Genomic DNA, 20,006 nt, shown 5'->3' on the forward strand with positions numbered 1-20,006 from the left:
GCTCTGTATAAAGACTTTTAAAAATGTGTTAAAAACACATGACAGTCAGTTCATTTTTGTTGACATTGGCGTTTATCAGTTTTGGTAGGCTAAATTAATATTATTCTTTAAAAGAAAATGTCTTTTAAAGAATAATATGAATTTAGCCTACCAAAATTGAATGTGCGCCCCACATGCAGTACCTCCTAGCCCCACTAGGGGGTCGCGCCACACACTTTGGGAGCCACTGTGTTAATCCATTCTCATCTGCTCCTCAGGCAGAGGATCCGGAAAGCGGAGAGGACACAGACGGGGAGTGCTGGTACCCCAAGAACATGGAGGAGCTGGTGACCGTAGACGAGGTGGGAGGAGAGGACGACTCCATCATTGAACCGGACCTTCCGGAGCTGGCCGAGGACGCCTCCTACTCCACCAAAGAGCCGACAGAGGAGGAAGATGAGGAAGAGGACGAGGAGGAGGTGGTGGTGGTGATGGCCATACCGCCGCCCAACCCCAGCTCCTGCCCTGAGACCCGGGAGATCCACATGGAGGAGAAGACCCGGGAGATCCCCATGGAGGAGAAGACCCAGGAGATCCCCATGAAGGAGAAGACCCAGGAGATCCCCATGAAGGAGAAGACCCAGGAGATCCCCATGGAGGAGAAGACCCAGGAGAACGGAGCAGAGACGACACGGGCGTCTCCGGTGGAGAAAGCGCCGGAGGATTCGCTTGGAACCAGTCCCGGGGAGCAGACACCCCACCCGGTGGTTTCTGAGCTGCCCAGTTCTGATCTCATGGACTTCCCCAGTCCGGAGTTTAAGGCGGCGCTGGAGGAGACGTGTTCGGAAGAGAAGATGGCAAAAAGCGGGCCCTCGCAGGAGCCATTGGCAAATCACATCAACATGTGTGAGGACAGAAAGGCCCAGGAGGGGGTGCCAAAGAGTGAGATGAAGAGGCAAGAGGTGCAGCACAAGGATGAAACCACTAAAAGAGGTTTGCATTACAAATGTCAAATTTGAAGGCTATGACAATATCAGAGAAGTAATAATAATAATACGCTTTATTTGTATAGCACCTTTCATAAAATAAATTGCAGCTCAAAGTGCTTCACAACAGAAAAAAGACAGGGATAAAATGAGCACATAAAGTGCACACATATAAATTCACAGTTTTTCACATTAGGATCTAACATCCAAATAGGCCACCTTGTTTATGGTTTGATTCAGTTTAAAAAAATAGACAATAATAAAAAGAGTAAAATAGAATAGACAGAGTAAAATAGTCCAATAGTGCAGTGCAATAAAATAGTAGAATATAATAGACAGAGTAAAATGATGCAACAGTACAGTGCAATAAAATTGTTCTGGATTACTGTTTAACAGTGTAAAGTCGTCTTTACCTTCCCTGTTTGGTATCCACTCCTCCTTCTCAGGGCGCAGTTCCCTCTCTCAGGGCGCAGTTCTAGGTCTGGGTCCTACACAGTTTTAAAGCCTGGCAGTCTTTCTTCCTGCTTGATACCTACACAGTTTAATACAGGACAGTTTAGAACCTGTAAAAATAAGTAAAATAGAATGGATGGACAGAGTAAAATTATGCAATTTTTGCAGTGCAATAAAATAGTTCTGAAGTAAGTGTAATGAATGATCTTTATAGTCATTGTCACAATGTTACAACGAAATTTAAAAAGTGTAAGTCTAAATTATAGTAACTGATATGTGTTTCTGGTTCTTCTACAGGTGTTCAGAACTCTGTCAACAGTCCACATCGCGGTCAGAGGGAGATCGAGGCCCGCTCACTGTGTCTGGAGCACGGCAAGGTCCTGAGTGAACACAGCATCCCGCTGGGTGAGAATTAACACATGTGAATTTGAATTGTAGACCACGTCCCATATTTGTCGCAGGTCTAAGAATAGGCATTCTAAACTTGTTATCAGCGCTCATGTCACAGGACCATATACAGTACACACCTCTCTCCCACTCTGCCGTCAAACGTAAAAGCTGACCGATACTTATTCTCGTATTATTTTCCCATAACATGTTGAATAAATAATATTATTCTGAATTGTTACCTCTGTGTTTTTTTGTCTACTTTATAGACGAAAATATACGTGGGTCTTTTTAGAATGTTTTTGTTAATAATAAGAACTGAAAATGAGGTGGAAAAGGTTAAGTAATTTCACTTCGAGTGCGTCTGTGCGGCCATGTTTGTTCACTGCGTCCATGGAAACGACGATGAACGCGGCCATAAACGTATGGTCTCCTTGCACAGAAAAGATGGCTTCTGTTTACTTCGCTGAAAACTACAGTAATATTACTACATAATGTGATTCAATGTCATTACCGCACCGCATTCTCTTTCACACCAATTTTGTTGCGGAGGTCAGTTTTTGTTACAGTTATCAGGCGGTTTGGGCAGAGGTGTTTCACAGGCCGTGTGACGTACAGGCATAGAGCACCTCTGCATAGGAGTGTGTGCCTCACTACGACTTAAGATAAGATAAGATATTCCTTTATTGATCCTCTTAGGGGAAATTCAGGCATCATAGCAGCATGGGGGAGGCGGGAGGGGAGGTACATGTGCATGGTGATAGTAGAAGACATGATACAGGTCATAAAATTATAGCACAGTAGAAATTACAAATAAAAATAGACAGTGTAAACAATATAGCAATATAATTAACTCTTGAGTATACGCATATGAGCAAGATAGGCAGTGTAAATCAAGGTGCAGATGAGGGTCTGTTTGCCCTGTCAGTTATATTTACATTAACTGAATTATCAGCCAATCTGGTCTCAGATCAGCACTCTTCATGATTGATCAATACAGGCCCAGGACATTCTGGCAAAAAAAGAAGGCCCTGACAAAAGGAAATTCAAATTGATCCTCAGAGAAGACTAGGGCTAATCGATGACATACGTACACACTGGATCATACTGCTCTCTCACATGGCCCTGATGATCGTATGTTGAAGAGTGACTCACCGCGCCCGTTCTCTGTTCGTCCTTGTGACGGTTGCATAGGGACATGACTTCACGAGAGCCTATTTCTTCTTTCTGTCGTTTCAGCAAAAGTGCAAAAAGAGTTCACCATGCTACACACACGTTTCTGCCCGGCGTCAGGGCCTCCATCACATGTTTGCACGGCTTTGCCAACAAACAGCAGACAGAAGAAATGTGATCTCGCGAAGACTGGGTTTTTTTGGAGCGCGGGTTACACTATCGCCCTATTGGATCTGCGTGATCCTAATGATAAAATGGCATCATACATCATTCAGTGAGAGCATGAACATCCTGTTGCATTAACACTCTAATTGTCTGGAATGGAGAGGCACGAGTCTTAGCATCAGCTGCTTGGTCGCTCACTGGGTTTATTCCAGCGAGCCGGTTATGAAATGTACCCCTGAGGGATGTGTATTTATATTATCATTAGGGGCGGAATGACACAGCAACGGCACAGGGCCTTTACTGCACGGACCTCTTACGTAAGCTTCGAGTCGGTACAGTACGGCAGCCTCGGGGCTACAAGTGCAGAAACAATAGCTGTGTCTGCCATCAGTGCCATGAGGTGTGCTTCTATTTCTAAACCCATGATTCACGCTCAGAAAGGGTGCATGTGTGGGTGTCCCAGGGCCGACTGGGTCCATGAATAGCGAGACTAAAGAAATTCAATGTTGTCTTGTTGTAACCCTCTGAGACCCACATAGATCCAATTTTGTGTGTGTGTGTGTTGCAACAAATGGATGTTACCGCATTTTCAAACCTTACTCCGTCATTTTCTGAAATGTGGAACGAGTGGTCTGTTTTCTAACTGTTTTCTAATGGTTGTTGTCCAATAGGAGTGGAGTTCATTGTGCCCAGGACAGGCTTCTACTGTAAGCTGTGTGGACTATTCTACACCAGTGAGGAGACGGCCAAGACTGCCCACTGCCGCAGCACCATTCACTACAGGAACCTACAGGTACGCGATACAGAAAACCACAATGACTTCTTACAACACACGGGCGACAGTGGCTCGGGAGGTAGAGCAGTCGTCTCCTCCCGGGCAGCGTGTCGAAGTGCCCTTGAGCAAGACACTTAACCCCTATCTGCTCATGATGAGCAGGTTGGCACCTTGCATGGCTGCCTCCACCGTGAATGTGTGAGTGAATGGGTAAAATGTGAGGAACAAATTGTAAAAACGCTCTGGATAAAAGCTTCTATATATAAATGCAGCCATTTACCATTTAGTGCAAAGACAGCACAACCCACAACGGACAGTAAGACTATCACTCCCCATAAACACGCTATGTACATCAGAGTTACCGACGACAGAGCCGCTAACATTATTGACCTACTTCAAACATGATTCAATTATCATCAATGGCATTGAGCAGCAAGGCATGCTTTGCAGCTTTGGAGGGCGGTGAGGTGTCTACCACGGTGACCATGTTGTAGATGATTTGGAATGAAGGTGAAGACATGGTCCATGTTCCATGAAACGTTCATCTCAGCTTGGATCATCACTTCGACCACCAGTCTAGACAAATGTGATCTCTGCACGCTGCCCATGAATGAGGCGATGTTGAGGGAGACATTACTCACCAACTCTGCAACAGGTGGTGAAACTTCATCCTGTGTGGCTCTCAACCCACACACAGCTGAGAGCCGGCCAGCAGAACCCTTAGTGCTGTGAGGTGTGTGTGCACAGAATAAACACACTATGTAGGTTCTGAACCCTTAGTGCTGTGAGGTATGTGCGCACACAGAATAAACACACTATGTAGGTTCTGAATCCTTAGTGCTGTGATGTGTGTGTGCACAGAATAAACACACTATGTGTGGTGGCCCCTAATGGCCACCACAACCCAACGTGTAGATAGATAGGTAGTGAGAGCCAGCATATCACCAGGGTTATCAAATGGGATCCTCCCCCCTGGTGTTTCGTCAAGTTAGGCCCACTAGTATAGTGCATTGTGTATGCTAAGTTATGTAGGTAACAATACATTGTGTATGCTAAGGTATATATTATACTTTATACTTATAGCACATGCATGAGTCTGGTCTCCTTTGAAAGGTAACATTCTTACACAATAAAGAAAAATCATCATGCGATTAAATGCATAATTTTTTTTTACTTTTAATTCTTTCTGTAGTTAATTAATCGAAATTAATGCGATAAAGTCCCAGCCCTAGTAACAATACATTGTGTATGCTAGGTTATATAGGTAACAATACATTGTGTATGCTAAGTTATATAGGTAACAATACATTGTGTATGCTAGGTTATATAGGTAACAATACATTGTGTATGCTAAATTATATAGGTAACAAGACATTGTGTATGCTAGGTTATATAGGTAACAATATATTGTGTATGCTAAGTTATATAGGTAACAATACATTGTGTATGCTAGGTTATATAGGTAACAATATATTGTGTATGCTAAATTATATAGGTAACAAGACATTGTGTATGCTAGGTTATATAGGTAACAATATATTGTGTATGCTAAGTTATATAGGTAACAATACATTGTGTATGCTAGGTTATATAGGTAACAATATATTGTGTATGCTAAGTTATATAGGTAACAATACATTGTGTATGCTAGGTTATATAAGTAACAATACATTGTGTATGCTAAATTATATAGGTAACAAGACATTGTGTATGCTAAGTTATATAGGTAACAATACATTGTGTATGCTAAGTTATATAGGTAAAAATACATTGTGTATGCTACGTTATGTAGGTAACAATACATTGTGTATAGTAAGTTATATAGGTAACAATATATTGTGTATGCTAAGTTATATAGGTAACAATATATTGTGTATGCTAAGTTATATAAGTAACAATACATTGTGTATGCTATGTTATGTAGGTAACAATACATGATTAACCTGCATTAGCAATGGTAGACGACAAGTATTGTATGGTTCTAGGATTGGTTCCATGTATTTTAGTTGATCATTCTAAGTAGGTTGTATCAGTAAAGGGGTGTAGCACACTGCATGCCTGTGAGTGTGGGGGGGTTGGCAGCACAAGGTCAGCATCTTTTTCTGCAGCTGTTTTGAAACATAGGTGTTTGGCAAGATACCAAGTTCAATGTTGAATCATCATTTAAAAGCGGTTATCTTGGACAACAAGGTATATTAAGTCCCCGGTAAGATAGACATGGGGGAGGATATCGTATTCCAGAAAGATGACCCCCGTAGGATAGTCCCAAAACATATGTATAAAGGATCCTGAAAATGTATTGCATTTCTCATTAGTGGCCATTCGGCACCCGCCCCTCCTCCCTTCCCCCTACCAAGCCATGCAGCTGAGTCCCAAACATCTTATGGATTACATTCCTAGGTGAAAAATACTCAGTAACAGTTGTGCTGTCCATCAAAGCTGTGTGTGCATGTGTGTGTGTGCATGCACTGACAACTATAGTGGTAAGGGATTCCCTACTAAGTTTAATAGTGTCGTTCCTCGTATCCTACAAGTATAACCAGCCTTTCAGCACATCCATTATCCCCTATCAATTCATCCACTTTATCCCCTATCAATTCATCCATTGTATCCCCTATCAATTATTCTATTATTGCATCCCCTATTAATTCATAAATGTTATCCCCTGTCAATTATTCTATTGTATCCCCTATTAATTAGTTAATTGTATCCAATAGGAATTATTCTATTGTATCCCCTATCAATTATTCTAAAGTCAAACTCCTTGTTTTTGTTTTAACATTGAGAAGATTATTTGTGGCTGTTCATATCGGCTGAAAAGACCATGTGCTCTGGGATCAGTGTATCTGTTGAGATACTTGTTGGCTTTATGAGTTACATATTCATTTGTTTTATGTCTTTAACAGAAATACTTGTCCCAACTGGCAGAGGAGAGTCTATTGGGGGCACTGGATGATCCCTCATCTCCTGAATGACCTCGGCTTGACCTCTGACCTGCTGGAGAACTTGACTATGGATGACCTACAACATCATCTAAAATCACACATGAATGCTAAACTATTATGGTATTATGGAAAATTGCACTGGTCCTGACAAGTGGTAGATCTTTTGTGGGGATTGCTTGGATGTAAGACTGAATTTGTGCTGACAATCTCTGCCATAGACTGATGGATTACTGTTGTATATAATATAAGTGTAATGTATAGTATAAGGCTCTAGCGCTGAGTAGCATATTGCATTAATTTAAACAGGTTTTAGTATCGTTCATTTCACGTCTCATCAATTGGATTGGATTGTGCAAAGATCGAAGTTTATTACCAAAGGTTCCAGTGGGGATATACAGTATTTATCAAGATACATAATCTCTCAAAACAAAATGTGTTGGTAAACTTTACAGGTGCAGAAATAATGATTGAAGAATAACTATGTTTGATGTGTGGGTCAGAACCGGTGGAGTTGTACTTTTAGTACCAAATGAGGAAGTACTGTATAACAAAGCATAGAAACTAAATGATTGTTATTATAACCTTTAGACGTGGAGGTAAACAGGTAGGAAATGGGGGTGAAGGGAATTAGAAACCATTCTGGAAGGAGTTCCCTGCACGTACATAGATATCACAGCCTCTGAGACCAGATTCACTCATTTGTTAACATGTAATTCCTCACTGGTTTATACTATAGGTACTATATTGTGCCCCCTGAAGTAAATTATTAACAACTTATTTTATAATATTATACTATATACATGTATATTGTACAGTGAGTCTCTGTGCACTGGCCACCTGGTTTTGTTAATAACTCTGTCCCCCATGAAATAACTTTGTATTGAATATAGTTTTCGATTAGATATTGTCAGGGAAATATGATGATACATGTGCCAATGTAAAGATTTTGCTCAGTTTGAAAAAAACTGAGATAAATTCTCAGGTTTGTTGCATTGTCGAACAGATTTGAATGTATAGCTCACTGTAGCACATTATCTAAGCTACTCTCTCTCTCTCTCTCTCTCTCTCTCTCTCTCTCTCTCTCTCTCTCTCTCTCTCTCTCTCTCTCTCTCTCTCTCTCGTGCCTGTCTATGCACTGGGATCATATTCAGTCCAACACATGAATGACTGAATCAACAACTATGCAGACGATATGCTGTCGTTGTTTTCTCTTAGTTTTTCTATTTGATTCAATTTCAAAAAGACAATCCCGATCGTGTTCAACGTTACGTACAGTATATGCCTTAACTGTTGCAGATCTTGAACTGGACCATGTGTTTAATTTATCCGAGTAAAATGAATGATTTTTTCTGACTGATGAGACTAAGTGGATCTCGGGAGCTAACAGAGATAGTTTCAGCAGGACGGAGCCGTCCTGTTTTATACACTGTGAATACTGATCCTCCGACATTTAAGATGATGTCATGTTCTTTGATTAAGTTTTCATATGATTTTTTTTTTCTGATGCAAAGATTTAAATAAACATTTCAAAAGTGTTTTCTCAATTTCATTCAAGCTAATGACATCCAAAGGCTGCAACAGGCAACACAGAAACTATTGCCAAATACATAATAATAATAATAATAATAATAATAATAATAATAATAATAATAATAATAATAATAATAATAATAATAATAATAATAATAATAATAATAATAATAATAATAATACACTTTATTTGTATACTGTAGCACCTTTCATACAAGAATTGCAGCCCAAAGTGCTTCACATCAGTAATGTATATAGACATAGGCATAAAATGAGCATAGAATTGGCATAAATATAGAGAGACATAAAATGAGCAGAGAATTGACTAAATAAAAGCAATGCATAAAGTGGAGACATAAAATTTGTATAAAGTAGACATAGAATAGACAACACGCATTAATACGTTATCACAATTTACCTGCATGCGCTACGCTATGAATTAACAACAACATAGAAGAAGTGATAGAAGGAAAGTTCATTCTAAGTAGCTTACTGTAAGCTACCTAAAGCCCACCGCAATCCTAAATGAACAGGTATTTGCAAATATGAAACACCCTTTAGTTAGTTATAGTTTGTATAGTTATACTTTTATTAATCCCGTTGGGGACATTCCTCTGCATTTGACCCGTCCTAATTATTTAGGAGCAGTGGGCAGCCACACAGTGCAGGGACCAACTCCAATTGTAAGGCCAGTACCTTGCTCAAGGGCAATGGCAGGAGTATATACTGTATACCTAGCATGCATGTTTTTTATGGGGTGGGAGGAAACCAGAGTACCTGGAGGAAACCCACACAAACATGGGGAGAACATGCAAATCCTGCTGGGGTTTGAACCCAGGACCTTCTTGCTGTGAGGCAGCAGTGCTGACCACTGCTGGGGTTTGAACCCAGGACCTTCTTGCTGTGAAGCAGCAGTGCTGACCACTATGTCACTGTGCTGCTTTATCAGAGACATTTATTTCCTATAGTATGCCAATTTCAAATCACACGTTTTAATACAGTTTTCTGGTTTCAACAAACACAAAATAAATGTATGTGACTACTTATGCCTACAATCTCGGAAGACATGTGGGTTTCCTATGTTGCATTGTAAAATGATAGTTTATGCTGAGAAAGGACTCAACCCTTCAACAACATCATCAATAAGATAAGATATTCCTTTATTGATCCCCTTGGGGAAATTCAGGTGTCATAGCAGCATGGGGGAGGGGAGGTACAGGTATGGGCAGGGTAATAGTAGAAAGACATAAATATAAGTAATACAATTAGATCTGAATATAGAAATATGCTAAAGAACTGTACCTCTCATGTTGGGATGTAATTGGACCACTATTACTTGATATGATTTTATACTCAGTCAAAGAGGGGAACTTCTCCAGGGATGTCAATATGGCACTCATATCTATCCTACTTAAAAAAGATAAAGACCCCACTGAATGCGGTAGTTATAGACCCTTAAGCCTCCTCGGAACCGATCTCAAGCTGTACACTAAGGTACTAGCCATCCGACTTCAAAAACATATGACATCTTTAGTTCACCCTGATCAGACAGGCTTCATAAGAGGCCGCCTGATCACGGATAATATTAGACGGTTACTGCATGTGATAGATTCCAGCAAGGATGCCACGCCTCCTACAGCTGTATTATCCTTGGATGCGATGAAGGCATTTGACAGGTTGGAATGGTCTTATTTATGGGCAGTACTTGGAAGGATGGGGTTAGGAGAGGGGTTCATTAATATGATCAAAGTACTATATACAGATCCATCGGCCATGATTTTAACAGGTAAATTCTGCTCCCCACACTTTCCTGTGTCACGCTCGTCTAGACAGGGTTGTCCTCTTAGTCCCGGACTATTTTCTCTATCCCTAGAGCCTTTGGCACAGTACATAAGACAATCCCAGTCCATAGAGCCGATCTCAATTAAGGGAACTCAGCATCACATTAGCTTATATGCAGACGATGTATTATTGTTCATGCAAAACCCTACCACCTCCCTACCTCATCTTCTCAAAGTAATAGATGATTTTGGCAGTCTATCGGGATTTAGGATAAACTGGCCAAAATCGGCCTTCCTTCCACTCAATGTGACTGCGAAGGCTACCAGCCTCCCAGCAAATATACCCATGGTAGGACACTTTAGATGTCTTGGAATTGAAATATTCCCCACTATATGCCAAACGGTGAAGTATAATTATTCCGGATTCCTAGATAGGATCACAAATGACTTCGGCAGGTGGTCAAAATAAAAAAAACTCATTACAGGCCCGAGCATCAATAGTTAAGATGGATGTATTACCCAGAATTAACTTCTTCAGCTCGATGTTGCCGTTACCCCCCCTGTTGGTTACTGGCAAAAATTACACTCCGCTGCATATAAATTCATTTGGAACAACAAACCTCCACGAATAAAAAGATCCACTGCACAGAGAAACAAAGCCGACGGGGGTTTAGCACTTCCAGACTTCAACTATTATTTTAAAGCGTTCTCTTTAAGACCACTGATCACCTGGTTTGATTCTCAAGCATCTGTATCCTGGAGACCATTAGAGGAGAACATAGTGGCACCACATAGACTGCAGGATATAGTGTACACCAACTTATCAATTAAGCAATGCAACTTGAGATTTGGCCCTCTTATTACACATGTGATCAGGATATGGCGTGACACACAGAAAAAGTGTACAAACCACCATAAATGGCACAGTCATTCTCCCCTATTTAATAACAATTTACTCCTTATTGCACAACAACCTATCAGATTTCCTAGATGGGAAAAGAAAGGTATACATACATTGGGGGATATCTTCGATGTCCATGGTTTCTGCAGTTATCAAGATATATCTAACAAATTTAACCTCACCAGCTCCACTCATTATTTCTATCTACAATTAAGAGCAGCTTTAAAGGCTCACAGAGTCCCATTAAAGATTCCACTTGAGCACCACAGATTTTACAAATTATTTTATGAAAAGGAGACATCGACAGGCTTCGTCTCTGACTTTTATCGTCACTTACTTACGTCCTCATATGATGTCCTTCCCCTAGACTCGGTTTGGAGGAAGGATATCCCAAACTTGGAAGTAGATTTTGATTGGGATGAAGTCTGGGCAAACGTTCGGCTATCATCACGCAACCCGGATCACCAACAGATTAATCTTAATTTTGTTCATAGGACTTACCTGACTCCTAGACGTTTGCACCTAATGGGGCTTAGACAAGACCCTCGATGCTCCTTGTGTTTAAACGGTGCTCTTGGTACATTTATGCATATGTATTGGGAATGCCCTCCTGTTAAGATATTCTGGGAAAAAGTAACCACTCAATTATCAGAATTTTTATCTCTGTCCATACCTATACTGCCATCTGTATTGTTGTTGAATGATGTTTCTCAGCTATCAACCTCTGTACATGTAAAGAGACTAATTTTGTCCGGTCTTACGGCTGCCAAAAAGTTGATAGCGTCACGCTGGATTCAACCGGATAAAAATGTGCCGGAAGGTATGGGTTCTTACCTATTTCGATGTGATTTATCTAGAGATATCTACTGCACGAATTTTAGGTGTTAATGAAGCCAGCATAGCAATCTGGTTAGCTGTGGTGGAGAAGATAAAGGGAAGCATATGAACTTGTAATTTCTGATGTTAAATGGAATAGTGGATGTATAGTCCAAGAGGGGGTCCTGAGGGGGGGGTGGAGAGGGAGGGAAGGGGAAGGAAAGAGTGAGGAAGAGCGAGCAAGAGCACATGTATTGTATTGTATTGTATTTATTATTTGTATGTCTTTTAATCTACATTTATTTTGATTTAATTACTGGAATGTCATTATTGTTATTATTATTTCTGTCATTGTCCTGTGATTTATCATAGATTTTTACTGTTACTGTATTGTTTGTCTAGTCTTATGTTAAAAAATGGAAAATAAAAAAAAATATGCTAAAGATAAACAGTGTAAACATACCCTATTGGTTATATTATCTTCTTCTTTTTCTTTCGGCTTTTCCCGTCAGGGGTTGCCACAGCGGATCATCCGTTTCCATCTGTTTCTGTCATCTGCGTCGTCCTCTGTCACTCCCGCTGCCCGCATGTCCTATTGGTTATATTATACGTTACAATAAATATAGGTCATAAAAAAGTGAATCTGAATATATACTATGAGTAAGAGTAAAAGTAAACAGTATACACATGAGTAGGAGATAAAACTATAGGGGTCCTGAAGTTACCCTAATGTTTACCAGAGGCTACATGGTCACATAGAGAAAAATCTTACTTCTGGAACCAGGAAAGCGGGTGTGGGCACACTCCAGCTATTGGATGGTTCTGCGTTGGACTCATCAGAAGAATGTTTAGGGCAGCACCATGTGTCCATGGTGTTTGACGTGGCCAAGTGGAGAGTGTGACCAGCAGGACAGTATCTTTTCCACTGACTATATAAGAACATAAATAAGGCATCAAGCAGATGTTCATGGGGTGGGAATTCAGGGCTGGACTGGGACCAAAAATCGGCCCTGGCATTTTTGGTCCAGACCGGCCCACCATAATCGGTCGGACACCACCCACCAGTACACCATCCTTGCGGTCCCCTTAAATATGCATACCTATACTGTACTATTCCCCCAAACCACTACAAAGCTGGGTAGTAAGTGCAAGTGCAAGTGGACCAGTGTACTCACTCGCTCTTGGCTGAATCTTGTTTTGGGTGGTGATGTAAAAACATCTGCATCATAGCAGGCTCAGGATGGGCAAAGTATAGTCTACAGCCTGTTCATCCCTGTCTCTCCTCCACAACCTGGCTTGACTAGACATAAGGAGAGAGAGATGATTACAATTAACTGGTACATTTAGGTCCGGAATTGTTGGAATTCCCTGACAAAGATGTGCAAAAAGCTGTACAATTTAAACAATACCATACTGGTAATGAGCAAATAGTTGTTTATTCAATTAATGCATGGAGCTGTTCCATCTTATTTCATTTGATACTAACTACTCGGTTCATACAGATTTCAAGTATTCAAATATCAATGATGAATATTGCATAAGGTTTACACAGTTAATAGATCACCTTTTTGTTTATTCATGTTCAGAGAGGAGTAATAGTTAGAGCTTTGTATGTGATTTATATGGCAATTAAATCAATGTGTGCTTGTTTGTTTGGGGAGTTTGACCTACAGTTAATGTGCCTACCACGTGAAGGTGCATGCTCAATGGACAGCACAAAAACAATTTGTGTAGGTGGAGATTAGAGCTACCACAGATAGTAATAAGTTATAAGAGTAATCCATATCATATATATCCTAATAGTTACCTTATTACCATACTTGGCTGAAAATAAACTTTGCTACCTGTTGTGAATGTGTTTTTCCCTGTATGCTAATACATAAGTAGGCATACATTTTTGCAGTTGAGCAAAAATTTGCAGTTGAGTATAGGCTAGCCTATATGTGCTGTGTTTTTTATGTTTTTATGTCTTCCATCAAGGACTGTGCTTTTAGGTGATATCCTCAGGAATACAAATTGGTCAAGATAATTTGTTTTTATGATGTGTTTTTAATTTCCAACTACAAATCTAATCAAATTAAAAAAAAATTCAGTTTTTGCAGTTGAGCTACAGGTGTTTTTATATTATACAGCCTTTTCATGCATCTTTATCAGGGAACCCTTATCCTAATGATTTTTTAAATAATATTATGATGATACGATCATGGAGAGCGAAGGTCTGTTTCTCAATGGATTTGTCATCTAGGAGGGTTAATAAACAAATTTAGCCGGGGTGTATTTTTTTAAAAGGCGGGAGAAATTTGTGAGAGACCAAAATCCAAAATGGCTGCCATGGAAATGAACTTTTTAATGGTTTGACCTACAATGATGCACAATACATGGTACCAGCCCCCTCTCAGTCATGTACCAGACAGCCCCCTCTCAGTCATATACCAGCCAGCCCCCTCTCAGTCATGTACCAGCCAGCCCCCTCTCAGTCATGTACCAGCCAGCCCCCTCTCAGTCATGTACCAGCCAGCCCCCTCTCAGTCATGTACCAGCCAGCCCCCTCTCAGTCATGTATACCAGCCCCCCTCTCAGTCATGTACCAGCCCCCTCTCAGCCATGTACCAGCCCCCCTCTCAGTCATGTACCACAGCCCCATCTCAGTCATGTACCAGCCCCCCTCTCAGTCATACGTACCACAGCCCCCCTCTCAGTCATGTACCACACGACTGGCGGGGGGGGTGCTTAGTAAGAGATGTGATTGGGCCAGCCCAGTGTCAGTCAGTACCAATGGGCCGCTGTCCCAGCATAGTAGTGGGCCGGTCGTTGGCCAAACTTTATAAAAAAAATAAAAATAAAAATATATATATTTTTTTATAAATAAAAAAAAGAATTTATCGAATTATAACGGCCCAAAGATGCGTCGGCCCACCGGGGAAATGCCCGGTATGCCAGATGGCCAGTCCAGGCCTGGGTGGGATGTTCTCAGTCAAATTCATCGACTTCCCTTAAAAGTTGTGTCTCAATAAGGAAAGTAAAGACGGTGGGTTGTGCCTACTATACCAGCCGTCCACCGGATATAAATAATAGTGCATTGATGGGAATAGATCCCATAAGTCATTCCATTTTAAAGCAGTTTGAGTAGTACTAGAAAAATCTGTCTAAGGAGAGGACGGTTCATTATGCCGCCATCTTGATAACGGCAACTAACAAGACCATGACCCCTATCTCTTTGAATGGGGAGGAGTCTGTATCTTAAGCCGGCTATGCCCTTGCTTAACCCTTATGTGGTGTTAGGGTCTCTCCAGCGACCCGTTTCAAAGTTATAATATGTAATAACTACCATTTTATTAGAACAAGGCTTTATGATATCCTCCACAACAATTATAAGCACAGCAAAACTATGTTTCACCATTTTGAAAATTCTGAAGGTATCTGCAGAAGAAAAGGTACAACTGTGGTGTTAGGGTCATTCTTGACCCGGCAAGGTAAAACTATACTATAAAAATACTAAATATAAATAAATAAAATAATAATAAATATACTAAACTTTTTTTCAAAGTTATATTCTAATATTGTTCTATTATAGTCAGAAAACATTATTATCTATGGGTTTCACATTTAGTATATTATGATTGAACAACCTCATTTTCATCTTAAAAATAAGGGACATGATGTGTCTCGGGGGCCATAAAATCAAATTACAATGGGATTATATTATGAATGCATATAATGTTAGTTAGGATGTAGTATTAACTATATTGAGTGATAATCCTTTCTTTTTAGTGGTCAGGACTGAGTTAGACCCCAGGTCAACATTGACCCGCTAACAACGGTCAGTGGTGCCAATTCCTAACACAACATGAGGGTTAAGATGATCTGATATTCTGTCAGTCATAGAAATGTATGCCTACACTGCATTGAAAATTAAAGGATATATAATAATCCATTGCCCCCTTCCCCCCCATCAGCATAAAGAGATCAAATAAAATATTCCTTTATTGATCCCCTTGGGGAAATTCAGGCGTCATAGCAGCATGGGGGAGGGAGGAGGAGGGGTACAGGAATGGGCAGGGTAATAGTAGAAACTAGAAAGACATAAATATAGGCAATACAATTTTATCTGAATATAAAAATATGAGAAAAATAAACAGTGTAAACAATATAATTAACTGAATATAAAAATATTACGTGTAAACAAGGTGCAGATGAGGGTCTGCAAACCTCGGTTATATTATACGTTACAATGAATATAGGCAATAAAAACATTTGCTGTGAGTAAGAGTATAAGAGTAAACAGTACAAGGTGCAGTATACACAAGGTACCCTATATATACGTCATACGTTGTAGTCCGTGCAGGTTTTGGTGGTCAAGAGTCAGACACACTTTGGTCAGACATTCCTAATACTGTTAGCCGTTAGTTCTCCAGCTGCTGGCAGCAGTCCATGAACTCATGCTTTTCCTTTTATTTTAGTAATTTATTGACCAATTTCTTAATTATCCTAAGCACTATATTTAAATAACTACTTATGGGGAGGTACCCCAGTTGATATAGGGGGATCCTTTCATCCTATCTGAATTTTACTTTACACATTGAATTTGGATACAATATAAACAATCTTTTTGATTATAATTATGACGTTTTATATTATAGGAACATACAAAATAATCTCTCAGACAGAAAGGGGGGTTGTACATTTAATTAAAAGAAGAGTTAAAATCTAAAATGTGTATTTCAATTTGTGGGGTGAATTTGTGGAATGGTCTAGAATGTTGAACTCAAGTTAATTATAAATATAAACCAGTTCAAGAAGATGCACAAAATTAACATTTTTGAGAGGTATAGGTTGAGGAATGTGTAAAGTTGATAAACAGTAAGGTAATTATTTTAAGTTACATTTGATAAAAAACGAAAGTAAATATTTAAGTTGGATATGATGAACTTGAAGGTAATTATTTATGTGATAAACCTGAAATTCATTGTTTAAGTTACAAGAAAGGGGGTGGGACCTTATTATTCCCCTTTTCAGACATGTAATATTTATTTATTTAGTTTATGGATCACATTGGGATATTGACAACCATACTGGGTAATTTACATTGGAGGTGGTTGGGGGGGGGAGACACACTGTATAAACAAGCAAAACTGTACATTGAGGGGGGGGAGGAGACACTGTACAAACAAACAAAATTGTACATTGGACTATTGACAAAACCATACTAGGTAAATGACTGTACATTGGAGGGGGTTGGGTTAGGATATTTACAGGGGCCAGTTTTGAATTGCAGTCTCCCGTAGGTGTCCCTTGAGAGAGGTTTTGAAAGTGGGTAGTGATCCACATTCCTTTACAGCTTTGGGTAGGGCGTTCCACATTGATGTGGCATAATTGCGAAACGTGTTTAGTCCCTTATTTGAGCCGAATCTGGGTTTAACATGATTTGTGGAGCTCCCTCTGGTGTTGTGATCGTGGTATTCACTGACCTTTGGGAAGTATTTTGACATGTACATGGGTACGTTCAATACAAGGGAAGAGAGGTGCTCGAAAATAAATAATCAAAATTAAATGTTTCTTTGCAAAACACTTCACAAACCTGTTCCACATATTCAAGGAAATAATATAAAATTGTTGAAAAGATACATATATGTCCCCTGCAGTTGAGCTGGTGGCAGGTACAAACCAGTCAAAAAAACTGTTCAGGTTGTAAATAAATAAAAAAAAATTTAAATGTTGTATACATAAATGTTTTCATTACTTCAATATGCTGCTTTTACTTAAGTAGCCTAGAATTTTGAATAGGGGACTTTTACTTTTATGAGAGTATACTCCTTGCACAGAATTTTTTAAATGCCAATTTGTCTTCCATGTTTAAAAGAGATAACGGTTGCGGTGTGCAAAACAACAGTTGCTATGTGCTGCTATATGATAAATACAAACATTTTATAACTTGGTATGTTATTATTGGATCTTATAAACACAGTGGAACAATAATATCATGACTTTCCAGTGTTGTACCTGCTCTAGCTCTGCACATAAATGAGGCATTTTCTTTTTGAAAGTGGTTACAAATGGTTACAGGCAGCCATGTTGGAAGAAAAAGTACAGAACTACAGAAACTGTATCAATAACAAATACTTACAATAAGGCAACTACAGGCCCACATTCAAGTCAAATTCCCTCAAGTATAACGCAGTGTACTTTTGATACAAACGTGAAAATAACTATGATACATTGTGTTCAGAGACTACCACAATGAATGTCAATCCTGGAAGAGAACTCCACCTAGTGTTGAAGCAAAATATCACACTCCTGAGTCTTCAACAGCCTAAAGTTTAAACATTTAAATCCAGGGGTTCCCAACCTATATTTTTCCTATATTGAGGTCCAATAATTCCTGTGACCCCAGCATTTAACACGTTCAAATTTTGTCTTTCACATTGTTGGCTGCTGATGTTTTCCTTTTTAATTGTGGAGCCGGGCGCTTGATTGATTGATTGAAAACTTTATTAACAGATTGCAGAATGGGTACAATACAGTACAGCTCAATACACACAATTGTTAAGGGGATTTGATTTGATTTTATTACTGATCCCCATTAGCTGGTGCCATGGCAACCAGCTAGTCTTCCTGGGGTCCACACAAAAAAACATACAAAAACAATTATTGCAAAACAGAATGATTAAAAGCCAGTACTCAACATACAATACACAATGAAACTAACAATTAAGATGGCTAAAATTACATGCAAGCAAAGAAACAGAAAACAAAAAAACAAAACAAAACAAAATACAGTGTTAAATACAATTTAAGATTGTTTTTAAAATTGAATATTTTTAAGAATTGCTTTTAGAATGCTCATCAATGTTACTAAAACATCAATTTCACCATACCTTTAAAAAGAAAAGAAAAAACACACAAAGTAATCAGAAGAAGTTTTGGATAACATGGCTGCAGCTACACTCATGCATGACATATACTAATTTCCTTCCGGATTATGGCTCCTTTGAGTTTCTTTTTTAAACTGTCCTTGTTTTCCGGGATGCAGACCAGAGAAAGACTTTCGTCTTGTTTACATCAGGGTCCCCCATTTTCAATTAATCAGGACATATATGACATACATGACATACAGATAGACAGTAGTGCTACATCTATACATTTATGACATACCAGATTTGCACATACAGTACTGTTTGTGAGTCCAGAAAAGAGAGTATATACATTTGACGTAAAAACTGTACATTGGAGGAGGTTGGGTGGGGTTGGGTGGGGGGGTTGGGTATAGGGTTGGGGGGGGGGGGACACACTGTACAACTGTACAACCAAAACTGTACATTGGAATATTGACAAAACCATACTAGGTAATTTACTGTACATTTGAGGGGGTTGGGTTAGGACATTTACAGAGGCCAGTTTCGAATTGCAGTCTCCCGTAGGTGTTCTTTGAGAGTGGTTTTGAAAGTGGGTAGTGATTCACATTCCTTTACAGCTTTGGGTAGGGCGCTGACCCCAAGGTTGGTAAATCTGTAAAACTCAGTTCTACCCCAAAAGTAAATGTCCTCTGTGATTGTGAAATACAACGTTTTATTATCAAAATGATAATGATAAGTACACTGTTATTAATTGTTAGTAACTATTTGTTGACTATAATATGTACACTGTTATTAGTCTCTAATTAGTTATTAGAAGAATCTGTCCTAATTTCAGTTGAAATATTACAGTATCAGTGTCGTAGGCTAGGAGTCCTGAGGAACATGATGTTCTGTGGTAGTGGACAAAATGTTCTGGTAGCCTAGTTTTGGTAGAACAATAAGTTTGGTTTATATTTGGGAGGGATGTCCATACATCAGCTCATCATCATCATCACCATAGTCATCGGCATCATCATTATCATCAACAACAACATCAATATCGACATTAAAACCACCAAATATGTATACACTTTGTCATTACACAATATGAATATAAGCATGTTCTTCACCCTAAAGAGAGGGGGCAGCACCGCGTCATATAAAATGCGAGAAGTAAAGCCCTTTCTGCATTTCCATTGGTCACTTGCTTTAAAAACCAATGTCCCTCTAGCCAATCACATGTGAAAAACACGGTGCCACGTGACGGAGTTGCTGGGTAGAT

At 39.5% G+C, this 20,006-nt stretch overlaps 1 protein-coding gene across 1 annotated transcript in view; it reads left to right on the plus strand.

Annotated features, from left to right (window-relative positions):
- The window catches only part of rbm20 (RNA binding motif protein 20), a gene marked incomplete at its 3' end in the record, with an annotated part of 48,390 nt that extends 41,497 nt beyond the window's left edge, over positions 1-6,893 (plus strand). The window contains exons 10-14 of the mRNA XM_084318341.1: positions 258-445; positions 497-972; positions 1,716-1,823; positions 3,815-3,936; positions 6,825-6,893. Coding sequence (XP_084174467.1) covers positions 258-445; positions 497-972; positions 1,716-1,823; positions 3,815-3,936; positions 6,825-6,893 — 963 coding nt within the window. The remainder of the gene's footprint in view (positions 1-257; positions 446-496; positions 973-1,715; positions 1,824-3,814; positions 3,937-6,824) is intronic.
- Positions 6,894-20,006: the final 13,113 nt, after the last annotated feature.

This window comes from Notolepis coatsorum, assembly GCF_963971535.1.
Source record: "Notolepis coatsorum genome assembly, chromosome: 7".
In the NCBI taxonomy this organism is placed as follows: Eukaryota; Metazoa; Chordata; class Actinopteri; order Aulopiformes; family Paralepididae; genus Notolepis; species Notolepis coatsorum.